Consider the following 13,037-nt stretch of genomic DNA (forward strand, 5'->3'; position numbering starts at 1 on the left):
ATCAATGCGAACTGTGGCAAGAAGGTTTGCTGTGTCTGTCGTAGTGTCCAGAGGCTGGAGGCGCTACCAGGAGACAGGCCAATACACCAGGAGATGTGGAGGAGGCCGTAGGAGGGCAACAACCCAGCAGCAGGACCGCTAACTCCGCCTTTGTGCAAGGAGGAACAGGAGGAGCACTGCCAGAGTCCTGCAAAATGACCTCCAGCAGGCCGCAAATGTGCATGTGTCTGCACAAACGGTTAGAAACCGACTCCATGAGGATGGTATGAGGGCCCGACATCCACAGATGGGGGTTGTACTCACAGCCCAACACCGTGCAGGACGCTTTGCATTTGCCAGAGAACACCAGGATTGGCAAATTCGCCACTGGCGCCCTGTGCCCTTCACAGATGAAAGCAGGTTCACACTGAGAACATGTGACAGATGTGACAGAGTCTGGAGATGCTGTGCCATCCACCACCTCATCAGGAGCATGCCCAGGCGTTGTAGGGAGGTCATACAGGCACGTGGAGGCCACACACAATACTGAGCCTCATTTTGACCTCTTTTAAGGACATTACATCAAAGTTGGATCAGCCTGTAGTGTGTTTTTCCACTTTCATTTTGTGTGTGACTCCAAATCCAGGCCTCCATTGGTTAATAAATGTGATTTCCATTGAAGATTTATGTGTGATTTTATTGTCAGCACATTCAACTTTGTACAGAACAAAGTATTCAATGAGAATATTTCATTCATTCAGATCTAGGATGTGTTATTTGACTGTTCCCTTTATTTTTTTGAGCAGTGTACATACTAGTATTTTCATACATATAACGGTATTAACAATATTATTATTAATTCAACAGTATGCATTATAAGGTGGTATAATTTAATACTATATTCATAATTATCATATCATCAATATTATTCTATCAGTAATATATTTTTGAAGTATTGTTAAGAATATTAGAACTTTTTAAGAATTCAAACAACTTCAGTTCTATATGTATTAATCCTACATAATTCAAACATAAAAATCATGTTTATTTATATTTCTCATTATATTCTTCATACTAAAACAACTATTATTTAAACAGTAATGACATCTAACAATACCTCAAGCTAATTGTACATGTCATTTATAAGCAAATTACATGGATATGGAAACCCATTTCCACAAGGTAAAGAATTATATTAATTACCAACAGGTGCTAAATATTGAATTTATTATTTATAACACAAAATATTGACTTAGTGTATTTTCTCAATATACTGACTTAAAATTTCAACATACCATGTTGAAAAAATAAGTCATTAAATTGTAAGAAAGTAAGTCATTATTTTGGGATACTCTGCCTTTATTTGGCATAATATGCCATTATCTCATTTCTCCTCAACGTGGTGAGAATGGGCTTCAATACTAATCACACAGATATACTGATAGGGAAAAAAATTTCATTTCTAGCTATTTGTAAAATTTGACAAAGCTGGCATAATAAAAACATGTAAGGAAATAGTAATAAAGCAGGCACAGAGCAGACTGGTGTTCAGCAGGAGCTCTGGTAATTCTGCTGTAGGCATGTACTGGTGGTGGAAGATTGTTGCATTAGGATGCTGCCTGGGATCAGTCCTCTTCTTTATGGCCCACCAGCTTAGCACTCACATCCCATAGTCTCATAGCAGCAAGGTCATCTTTAGCCTCTGGTGCTGGTTCTTTTAGCTTGCAGTCACTGTCATTATCATAAATAAAATGATTATAATTACAACAAAATTAAAAAAAAGGATTTTAGTGTTAATTACTATATTGAAATATATTGTAAGTGTTAGCAGCAAGACGCAGATACCAGCCTATCTAATACTGTCAACAGATGTAGAATGAAAAAAAAAGTTCTAGAAGACATTTCTGTCACATGCATATACTTTGATAACAGATACAGTGATAAATGTCATGTAAAGTTTCTGGCCAATTGCAGACAGTCACACTGATGTAGCAGTGAAACAGCAGTTTGTCATATATTCTAGGTTGTTATTATGAGCTCACCTAAAGTAGCAGCCACTGTGATTTTCCAGCCCCTCAGTGATGGCACAGTAGATGGAAGTTTGAGCTCCCTGCTTGGGGGTCTTCAACACGAGGAAGGCAGGAGCAGACAGCAGGGCACTGACTATAGGGTGACACATCTCTACATAGCATCCCAGCTCAGTGCGGATCACTCCAGGGTGTAGGGCATATGCTGTCACTCCAGAACCTAACCAGAATAGGAATAAATATATGAACGAAGGAGCAGACAAAGGACTCATACAGCAAAAAGCCCAAAAATGAATTAAAATTTAAAAGCCAGATTCATTTTATACATATACTATATGTCCAAAATATTGAGACAATTCTAATGAGCAAATTAAGTTCCTTTAAGGTGTATCCATTGCTATAACATAATGTGTTTATTTGTGCATACACAGCTTATATATTCTCCACAGAAAAGTATTGCCAATAGAAATGCCAATAGAAATCAAATAGAATGGGATGCTAGTGGAACTGGCGTGATGGAGCGCCACTGAATATCTTTGGGATGAGTTCTACTAGTGCTGGGCGATATATGGTGCTGATCAATATGGCAATAAGTTATATAGCAATAAGTGCTGTTTGTGATCCAGAAGTAATCATTTAACATCAGAATCTGAACTCACTAATGGTCCTGTGGCTGAATACAATCAAATCCTCACAGCAGTGTTCCAACATATAGTATATTGCCTTCCCTTGATTTGATTCAATATAGTGTACAATGTGGAATTTAAACCTTTGATCCGCCGTGAGAGCTCTCGTGTGAAGAGCATGTTGGCAAGTTTGCTCTGCCTGTAGCTGACCAAAGAGTCATATGGTGTTTTATTGAAGCTGAGGTCATCAAAGTGGATCTTTCCTAAAAGACAATAAACTGCTGTAAGTAATTTACACAAAATGTATAAGAAATATATCTATAATAAATGGTCACTGATAACTAGGTTTAACTACTGACTTCTGTACAGTAAAATAATACATATTACATGTGGTGCAGCTATCTAAAGCAGCCTGTCTTCACTTTACCATTCCACTGAAAAAACAAGCCTTGGAATGCAAACACATTTTAATAGGCAAGGTTTACCTCCTTTGTGAGCAATGCTGGACACATTGATGATACGGCTAGGGACAGATTTCTTCAGCATCTCCAGGAGCAAAACAGTCAGGAGGAAATGGCCCAAATGATTGACAGCAAACTGAGTTTCATACCCATCTTCTGTTAGACTATGGGGGCACATCATCACTCCTAATATAGTGCAATAAGTGGTCAACGTTTTTAAGAACAGCAATTAAAGTAATAAAACAGTAATTTATTTCAATGAAATAATTCAGTAGTTTCAAAGAGATATGTGTATGTTGTGTATATTGGATTCTTCATATGATCAAAATGTATAATACACTATTTAAGAACTTTAGAATTTGAGCATTTTAAATGTTTGTATTATACTCATAAACTGAAACAGTTAAATGAAGAAAAACGTCTTGCTACACATGGCACCTATTTAAAATGGGTCATAAAAATAAATCTCAATTACAAAGCAGAACTTTTGTAAGCGGGCTTTTTTCAACAACTTTTCTATTACTTCAGTAACTCCTCCATTTATTAATGGCAATATAAACACAATTGAATGCTCAAAATACTAAAAAAATATATATTTTAGCACTTGATATGACATAACCAGGGGAAACACCACAGATATGTTTTTAAATAAATACAGTTTATAATAAGATAAGATAATTAACAGCACCATTACATCAGAAAAACAACATGTCAACAAAAGGAACATAAACATTACAGCAATTAACTTCACATCATCCTTCATTTCAGGTTTAGAAGTTTATTGATAATGAGAACAGGAAATGGACAAAATAATTTTATATTCATGCATCTCATCTTAAATTGTGTATTTAAACATCAGACCCTTGCATTTATTACTTTTTAAAGTTAGAACATAATTTTTATATTACACTTTTTATGTATTGTATTTTTACACAGTGTGTCAGGCAATATATCAGGCAAACTTGAAAATTAAGTATAACTTTGGTCTTACCAGCATTGTTAATGAGTATGTCCAGTCGGTCTTCCGTGGCAATGTATTCATGTGCAAACTGTCGAACTGAGAAGAGAGAAGCCAGGTCTAAGTGCCGCACCACCACGTTGCCGTTTCCTGTGGAGCGGCGTATCTCTGCTGCAGCTTTCTCTGCTCTGGTGAGGTCTTGACATGCCATCACAACTCGTGCTCCTGAAAACAATCATCAAACAAGAGAAATGAGTGATTCACAGTGAAATAGTCATTGGTAGGTCTTAACTGATAGTGAAATGGTCTATAACCATTTTAAGGAGCTAAAATTTCTGATCTCCAGACAGGCTCTGCCCTCCTTAGTCTTTTTGCCCTGCCCTCCTTAGTCTTTTTGCCCTGCCCTCCTTAGTCTTTTTGCCCTAAACTGCTCATCCACTGTGTTGTGTTTAGATGCTATCATTTTTTGGATGGCATATTCCAGTTATTTCTTGAACATGTTCCATTTTCAGGCACAGCAGTTAAACACAGCAGTGTTTAACGCAGTTAAGCCTTTCTTCATTCGATTAACACCACTATCAAAATGCTGATATCTGTTAGCAGTGCTAGCACCAGGTTAACCAATTCACCTAAGCAAATCATGGCAACTGTAGCAAAACACAGTCAAAAGATGAATGAACAGACTTTCAGTTAACATTTCAATGTCATTTTACCCGTTTGAGGAAGACTTTAATTTAAAGCCTGAATATTTCTGAAGGGCGCTGATTATAGCCTGTTACTTGTTAGCTATTAGCCCGATGGAAAGCCAGATCACGTTTATTTTCTTCATGGAATAAATAAAGTGCAATACTTCTGAAATATAGCACGTACTATGCAACTTAGCTTAGTGGCTAACAGGTCGATAGGAACATTTAAGTTGGTAAAAAATTGACAGACAAGTATTTTTTCTAGAGCAAAACTCTAAGTTGGTAGGTTTTTAGGATTTTTTAAATTCACAAATTAAAAGTTCTAGTGCACTGGAACGATTTTCACAATAAAGAAAATGTGTATGAGGTGGTGATGGAGGATGCAGGATATGATACCTCTCTTAGCCATGTCCCGTGCTGTTTCCTTTCCAATGCTAGTGTTGGCACCTGTGATGACCACTGTCTTCCCATCTAGTCTCACGCGACTGTAGCATACTCCTCCCGCAATCCATCTTCTTAACAAAACCAAACCTACATTTAGTACATAGAAACATGAGAAGTTAAGCCGAGCATGATTTCATGTGGTTTAGATGTATATGATAACTTGACAAAAATAACTAAGATTTGATTCTCAGCAAGTCACCCCTTCAGTACAAAGACAAAAACTATTCACCTTCTCAAGAACTTAATATGAACATAACATATAAATACAGAATATCATTTTACATATAGAATGTCTATGTTTTAAATTAATAAAAAACATGTGTCTGTGAGTGTGCGAATAAAATGAGTGTTTCATTAAAGTTCACCCTTCATGCATGAATTATGATAACATGAATCAGGATTCCCAAGATGTTTTATATACTACTTGAAGGCTGATAAAAAACCTGTAACGTGGAGCGAGGAGGCAGATGCACGTGCTGAGATAAGTGAGATTTATTAAGGGCATATCCAAAATCAGGGTCATAACGGTCCAAAGTCAGATGGCCAACACAGATACATTGGGGGGCAGACATGACAGACAAACCAGAACAAGCAGAGCAGAACAGAACAAACAGAACATCCAACACAGCAGATAACAGTTCAAAGAAAGACCAGCACTAGACTAATGAAAACACAGGGCTTAAATACAAGAGGGCTAACGAGGGTTCACAAGACACAGGTGGAAACACAGGTGAGAATAATCAGGTGAGGAGTCACCAAAACAAGGGGCAGGACTAGGAAACCAAAACAAATGCACATGCAAGATCAAAACACAACACAAAACACATGAACAGGACTGGGAGGGGCCAATCGTGACAAAACCACTGCAAACTTTTTTATTTTAAATGCACATTTTTATTCATTCATCCATTCAACTGGACAGCACACATTTGAGTATTCAATTTCTAAGTAATAAGTAATAATAGCCTAATAAATGGAACAATCAATTATTTGAAAATAAAGAAGATCAAATTGATATTTTAATGCTGTTGTGTAATATTTTAACTGCTCTGGGCTGTGTACTTATTTTTGTGTTTATACAGTATCATTGCATCTGCTTGTATTATTTATCTATTTATTTATTGTTTGGTTGTTTTTTTTTTGTTTGTTTTTTTTTTTTTTTTTGCTTTAGTGAGCTGTGAACAATGGTTTCCAGGGCTCTGACACCTGCCATTTAAATTGTGGGAAAATTTCATAATGGACCACTAGAAATGCTTGAGAATGTGGAAAAAAAATCTCTTTAAAAGAAGGAATATCTTTGCCCTCTTCTGTAAAGTTACTACTTTGGAGATTCAGGTTTTTTTGATAGATGCTGTCTGCTCATGTATTTTTTTTTGTTTTAGTATTTAACTGATTGTATTTTGTAGCCTCCTGTAGGCAACTCGGCAGAGCTAGTAGGCAGCCCTGAGTTGACCTGGCAGCACATAATGCAATGATCTATGATTCCTGTTCTTTCACATTGAAATTATACCTGTAGTGGTATTATCTACAGTTTATAGATACACTGTAGTACAGTAGATTTAAGTACAGTAGATATGAAATAAAATCCCATGTAAACATGTACATCTGCTTGCATACAACATAAATTGCACAACCTGTCATTATTAGTTATTGTAATCATACAGTTGCAGTCATCATTGCACCCTGCAGTCAAAAGACGTGGGTTCCATATGGAGCTATAGACACTAGCCTTACCAGATTAGCTCTAATAATCTTCTCACATTGGAAGCTTTACCCTGGGATTGTGGCTTGCTTAAGGTTTACAAGTGGATTGTGCATTGCTTTGAGGTGGGAGGAATTTGTTAGTGCCTTTAAGCAATGTTTCAGAATGCTGTGTAAATGGTATATGCACATATTTTAGTGTTCCTAATAAAAGTGTTTGTTGTGTATACTGTTGAATTACAGAAGCATTTTTATGAATTTGCATAGGACAATGCTATGGATGGAGGACTTTGTAACCAATACTAACTGTAGCAATTCATTCAAAAACACCTTTAACTGAGTAGAATTAAATAAGCCTTTATAGTCTAAACAGAAAGAATCTGATTATCTTTACAGCATTTAATAAAGTAGTAATTGTTCAAGCAAGTGTAAATCCTGTGTTCAGTAAATTTCTCACTACACAAATCCTTTAATTAGAAACATTGTGCAGGATGTTGAAACAAGTTGAAACAAGTTGAAACAAGCATAACTTACTAATAGCTGTGGCTGCAGTAACTGCTCCGTATTTGGCAAGATCATTCGACTTCAGTTTCTCCCACAGCTGAGCAGCAGAGATATACAGATTCATGTCATCTGTTGAGAAGAGCTACCAGCACTGTCACCCACCTGAACTAACTGCCCTGCTTCCTCATTTAAAATACCTTGTGAGTCGCAATATGGCCATCTAGCACAAAGTGCAAGTAAGTCTAAGCGGCTCCACAGAGTGGCCGGTTTTATAACCAGATTACACTGAGGGCCAGAGTGCGTTGAATGAATCAACAAACACCATCAACATTTGTTTCGTGTGCTGTGTTTGACTGTGCAAAGACTCTGTACAGTGTTCTGTTCTCATCCATTCTGGTTCATTTGGTTTGTCGGTTCTTTTCACGACATTCTAATGAGGAGATCTGAATATTTGGGTTTGTTTGGGTAGTGCAATCAGAGAAATAGTGGTAGATAGAAACAAACGTAATAAATTCTGATGAAAGTCATCAGGTGCTAATATATTTTATGCATTGTTTGGGGGGAACTATGGGAAAATAGTCCTTTTACTGTAAAGAAAACCATTTTAGTCCATGTGTAAATCGTTTAATTATTTTGAATAGTTATTGTGATTACAATAATTACATAATGATTTTACATCATTTATCCATATGATTATTATTATCATTATTATTATCATTTAAAATGTTGTCTAATTCTAAATATGAACCCCTATAGCTAGCATGTAACACTATTGCTCAGTCAGTGAAACTTAACAATTCTGTTTGCAGAAAATGTAACTAAATAGTTTGGGGGTCAAATGCTTTTACCACTTTTCCCCAACTGGGGACTTCTTACCCCAAAAGGTATAACATTACATTATCACTTTAAGAAATAATAAACTTTTATATGACTTACTACTCACATGTATATATATATATATATATATATATATATATATATATATATATATATATATATATATATACACACATACATACATACATACATACATACATACATACAACCTCATCTTATTTTAGCTCTATTTTTAACTTAAATAAATTTGCAAAAATTACAAGCTTACTCCAAAAAGTATAAATTATAATAAATTATAAGTAAAAATAATTCTCAGGAATGCTGTCATCTAGATGTGAAATTCAGAATTACTAGGCCATAGCCATTAAATAATGACTAGATTTTTGCAAGAAAATAATAATAATAATAATAATATAATAACTCTTATACTAACAGTATAAGACCGTACAGGACAGTACATCAGGAAGAACAATGATATTAAACATATAAGATACCAAAGGGATAGTATTATGTATGTCTTAGCATGGGTCATAATAGGGATTTCTGAGTTTACAGAGCAGCATGGTAGAAATATATTACATGTCCATTCATTTTTCGACACCTCCTCATCCGAAGTTTCTTCCAAAATTGACATGACTAGTTCTGGATCACAACTCACAACTCCGACTCATACCAAAGTTGGTGTTCCATCACTCCAGAGTCTCAGTGTTCTACACCCCAATGCTGGGGGGCTTATAGCCCTATAACAACACTTGCTTTTAGGCATAGTGATCTAAAGCTCATCTGCTGCTGCTCCAGAGTTGTATTGCTTTTCTATGGAGATTACAGCTGAACAACTGCTAAACAACTGTGTCAGTAATGTGGGCACCTTAAAGTAACTGAAGTCACTAACAGAAGGGGTGTCTGGGTACTTCAGGATATATAGTGTGTACACACAGTCCAGCGAGCGAAAGAACAGAGAACTGGTAAATGTTCTCTGTTCTGGATGTTCAGAACCATATTACTATAAAGCAAGAGATCGTGTTTAGCTAGTATGTAAAAAAAGAACATTTAAACTTGGTATGCTAGCCTGGAGACCACTGTAGATGTCATTTACTAGGACCACTCATTGGTTTATGTGCATAGGCTACAACACAGGTTCTCAGCTCTAGTTCTGGTGTGTCCTCTGCCCTGCACATGTTTGTGTTTTCCTGCTCTAAAACACGCAGATCAACTTAGGAAGGGTTTGCTAGTGTGCTGCAGTGTGTTAGGAGCAGGGGAAGCACTAAAATGTGAAGGACAGGGGTAACATCATGTTAGTCCATTCCAGGACCAGTGTGGTTACCTCGGGTCTACAAGATACGGACGCTTTGGCCCTTACCTCGAAGTGTACGGTATAATCGGGGCTTGCTTGGTTAGTTTTTTACTGAAAGTTAAATGTTTAGCGTGGTAAGGTCTGCTACTTAGAGGGAACTCTGAAAAAGCATATCCTTACTGGATGCATCCATTAATCTTCGGTGGTGTAGCTAAAGCTGATATTTTTACACATCCATGAATTAATTTACCAAATGTGTGCGATGGTCCATGTCGTTCCTGTCTGTGTGTAACAGACGATAGACGAGTCTGTGGCTGAGTCCGTCTTACTGTTGAACTGTCCACAGTCAAAGCGTCAGAATATGCAGGAAATTAAATGTTCCTTTTCCGTATAACAGAACAAGCAACCTTTCTTACTATAACTGTTTTACTTCGATAAGCTATAGATTTTAACGCGTTGAAAGCGTATGGCATCCAGAGGTGAGAAAACGTGCAATATATTTTACATGACTGGTATCAATTCTGTCCGAAAATCAGACCGTTAAACGAACTAACTCGTCGTTTTGGGTTTTGTTGGTGACTATTGTAAGATGTGTGTTTGTCTGTTCTTGGTTTATTCGTCGGGAAAAATTGGCGCAGACCGTGATTTCGACGTTATTTCGGCTGATGGAGACCCAGTCGCCATCTTAAAAAGCAGAAGCAGAAAAGCTAGCAAGCTGTTAGCTTCTGTAGCTAACGTGTAGCTAAACGGTTTAGCAGAAGAGCTTGACTGGTGTTTGTATTGTCTCGGTTTAAGCTACTCAGTTCTTTATAAAATGCCGAAACTCGAGTTAAACCACAAGTACACTCAGATTCCTCGCTGTAAACGAAAATTCGGTTTATTTGAGGCGGGTTTTATGTTGCTAAAAGACCAGCTAATCCAGCTACCTAGTTAACTAGCTAACTGGCTCGCTAACGTTAGCTGCACAAGCTATCAGCTCTAGTTCCTGTTTAGCTGCCTGTGGTTGGTGACTGTAGCAGATAAATCCAGCACAAATTAGCACTCACTTAATGACGGGATTTATAACCCAGTGCGCGAAAGCATCGGAGGTAAAGGTGTGCATGTTGTGTGGACGTTATTGGTCATTTTGTTCTGTTGTCATAAGCCACATTGCAGGATCCAACTTAGTCTGAAATGTCAGGCATGACTTCGTGAATTGATACAGGAAGGGAAACAGATATGACTGGGATGTCAAAACTGATTACATGCATGCATCTGTATCCAATACATCGCATGCAAACATATTTACACTCGCACTCCAATTTTTCTCTGATTTGGATGAATTGTTAGGATTGGAATATGAGCGATTAGCCCGCCCTATCCTAAAGATCGCAGCCAATCCGCAGGCCAACGAGAAGCGGGGAAGTGACGTTGTAAGGTGGTTAACCTACCGCGGCGCGCGGAGCCGCAGAAGGAAAATCATCGTCTGCAGACCGGAGAGCTGCGTTTTTCTCCCGATGGCAAAGCGCGCTAAACAGTAACGTGTCCCATGAAGTGTGATGTCTTCTTCTGCTTCTGCTTAAAAAAAACCCCAGTGTAAGAGGTAAGCTGTTTATTGCTTGTCTCGCCTCAAAGCGAAAAGTGAAGGGCGTTTGTTTTGGAAGTTGTGTTTAACTCCTGTAGCCAGGGCAGGCTAAGGCTAACCCGTGTAGCACAGCTGGAGGAGGGGCGCTGGAGTGAGCGAGTGGGAGTCCACATGCAGCTAGCAGCGCAACTAGCCTTTAGCCTCACAACACACACACACACGGAGTGAGCTGTGGGGAATCGTAGATCGCGAGCCTGTGAGGATCACGTAAAAAACACTTGTGCTGCTAGAAAACGGCTACACAAGCACAGCTCGGTCATCATGGCAGACGACATTACGATCGATCTGTTGCGCTTTTTGTATGTTAAGAGTGCATTTGCGCAGAGCATGTAACCCAACTAACGAGATGACAGCTCTGCATTTACCACCTGTTTTGTTTACTCTATTTTTATCACTTCACTAATGTTTAACTAGTTCGTTTTATGGTAAAGGCATTTTGGTGTTCTCTCTAGCAGAAGTTGAGTTCCTCTTTACTAAGTTGGACATTTAAGTCATGTGTGCTCTTATTTATTGTGTTTTGTCACATGCAGATGTGGCAGTACTGACTACTAGGGCTGCACGGTTACGGCAAAAATCATAATTACGATTATTTTGGTCAACATTGAGTTGACCACTGTTTAACACGAAGTAAAAAAAAGTCTTTTTAACAGTGGATATAATTGAACTTGATTATAATTCAACTATTATGTATTCAACTATTATGTATTCAAATAATACATAAAGTGCAATTCAGTACAAAACTAAGACATATATGATTAATTTGTATGTAAATACAAACATACATATGTACACTATATTGCCAAAAGTATTCACTCACCCTTTAGATTAGCTCATGAACAGTAAGTAGAGAGCTTCATGGAATGGGTTTCCATGGCCACACAGCTGCATCCAAGCCTTACATCACCAAGCGCAATGCAAACCGTTGAATGCAGTGGTGTGAAGTGCCGCCACTGGACAGTAGACACGTGTTCTCTGGAGTGACAAATCACACTTCTCTGTCTGGAAATCCGACGGACGAGTCTGGGTTTGGCTGTTGCCAGGAAAACGGTACTTGTCTGACTGCATTGTGCCAAGTGTAAAGTTTGATGGAGGGGGGATTATGGTGTGGTGTTTTTCGGGAGTTGGGTGTAGCCCCTTAGTTCCAGTGAAAGGAACTCAATGCTTCAGCAGACCAAGAGATTTTGGACAATTTCATGCTCCCAACTTTGTGGGAACAGTTTGGGGATGGGCCCTTTCCTGTTCCAATATAACTGTGCACCAGTGCACAAAGCAACACCCATAAAGACATGGATGAGCGAGTTTGGTGTGGACGTACTTGACTGGCCTGCAAAGAGTCCTGACCCAAACCTGATAGAACACCTTTGGGGTGAATTAGAGTGGAGACTGCGAGCCAAGCCTTTTTGTCCAACATCAGTGTCTGACCTCACAAAAGCTTTTCTGAAAGAATGGTCAAAAATTCCCATAAACACACTCCTACACCTTGTGGAAAGTCTTCCCAGAAGTGTGTGCCAACATATTAAACCCTGTGGATTAAGAATGAGATCTTACTCAATAGAGCTGGGCGATATGGCCGAAAAAAATCTTAGATTTTTTTCACAAAAAATCAGATTTTCGATTTTAATAGATTTTTTTTCTCATGCTAAAATCAAACTACAGATGACAAAGAAGTGGGTCAAAACCAGTTTTATCTTTATTGTGTTTGGACTTAAATTTCCCCTTTGAGGATAAAGTGCAAACAGAAACAAGCCAAAAAACAAGCTTGTAGATGAGATGGCAGACCATCCCATTGTAAACAGTGATGGAAATTAGTGAACACTGTAAATGAACATACAGTAACTTTCTCCAACATAGCTTAGATTCAAACTTGCACTGAGACAATGCACCTTCAAATTAAAA

At 37.9% G+C, this 13,037-nt stretch overlaps 2 protein-coding genes across 5 annotated transcripts in view; one reads left to right on the plus strand and one right to left on the minus strand.

Annotated features, from left to right (window-relative positions):
• Positions 1–1,040: 1,040 nt before the first annotated feature.
• Positions 1,041–12,083, minus strand: zgc:153441 (retinol-DH_like_SDR_c domain-containing protein). Of its 3 annotated transcripts, none has more exons than XM_037535461.1 (8): positions 11,959–12,083; positions 7,417–7,483; positions 5,134–5,268; positions 4,085–4,276; positions 3,118–3,279; positions 2,776–2,895; positions 2,022–2,226; positions 1,041–1,710 (listed from the first exon to the last, which is right to left on the minus strand). In XM_037535461.1, the coding sequence occupies exons 3-8, from the start codon at positions 5,144–5,146 to the stop codon at positions 1,605–1,607; spliced, it is 798 nt and encodes a 265-aa protein (XP_037391358.1). In that variant the 5' UTR covers positions 5,147–5,268; positions 7,417–7,483; positions 11,959–12,083; the 3' UTR covers positions 1,041–1,604. The 3 variants fall into 3 exon arrangements, with proteins under 3 accessions (XP_037391358.1, XP_037391359.1, XP_017550979.1); XM_037535462.1 differs by lacking the exon at positions 11,959–12,083 and adding an exon at positions 10,948–11,036; XM_017695490.2 differs by lacking the exon at positions 11,959–12,083 and having other exon boundaries at positions 7,417–7,611.
• The window catches only part of pogza (pogo transposable element derived with ZNF domain a), a 14,855-nt gene continuing 12,780 nt past the window's right edge, over positions 10,963–13,037 (plus strand). For both annotated transcript variants that reach the window (XM_037535459.1, XM_037535460.1), the window contains exon 1: positions 10,963–11,099. The gene's annotated coding sequence lies outside the window, so the exon portion shown is untranslated. The remainder of the gene's footprint in view (positions 11,100–13,037) is intronic.

Source organism: Pygocentrus nattereri, chromosome 27 (genome assembly GCF_015220715.1).
Source record: "Pygocentrus nattereri isolate fPygNat1 chromosome 27, fPygNat1.pri, whole genome shotgun sequence".
NCBI classification, from domain to species: Eukaryota; Metazoa; Chordata; class Actinopteri; order Characiformes; family Serrasalmidae; genus Pygocentrus; species Pygocentrus nattereri.

What these genes read in the sequence shown, in the direction of transcription:
- zgc:153441 (XM_017695490.2), bottom strand. Translation starts at nt 7,510, where the DNA reads ATGAATCTGTATATCTCTGCTGCTCAGCTGTGGGAGAAACTGAAGTCG. An exon ending in TACTGCAGCCACAGCTATTA is followed by an intron (nt 5,269 to 7,416) that starts GTAAGTTATGCT and finishes TACTAAATGTAG; the next exon opens with GTTTGGTTTTGTTAAGAAGA. An exon ending in CAGCATTGCTCACAAAGGAG is followed by an intron (nt 2,896 to 3,117) that starts GTAAACCTTGCC and finishes ATTGTCTTTTAG; the next exon opens with GAAAGATCCACTTTGATGAC.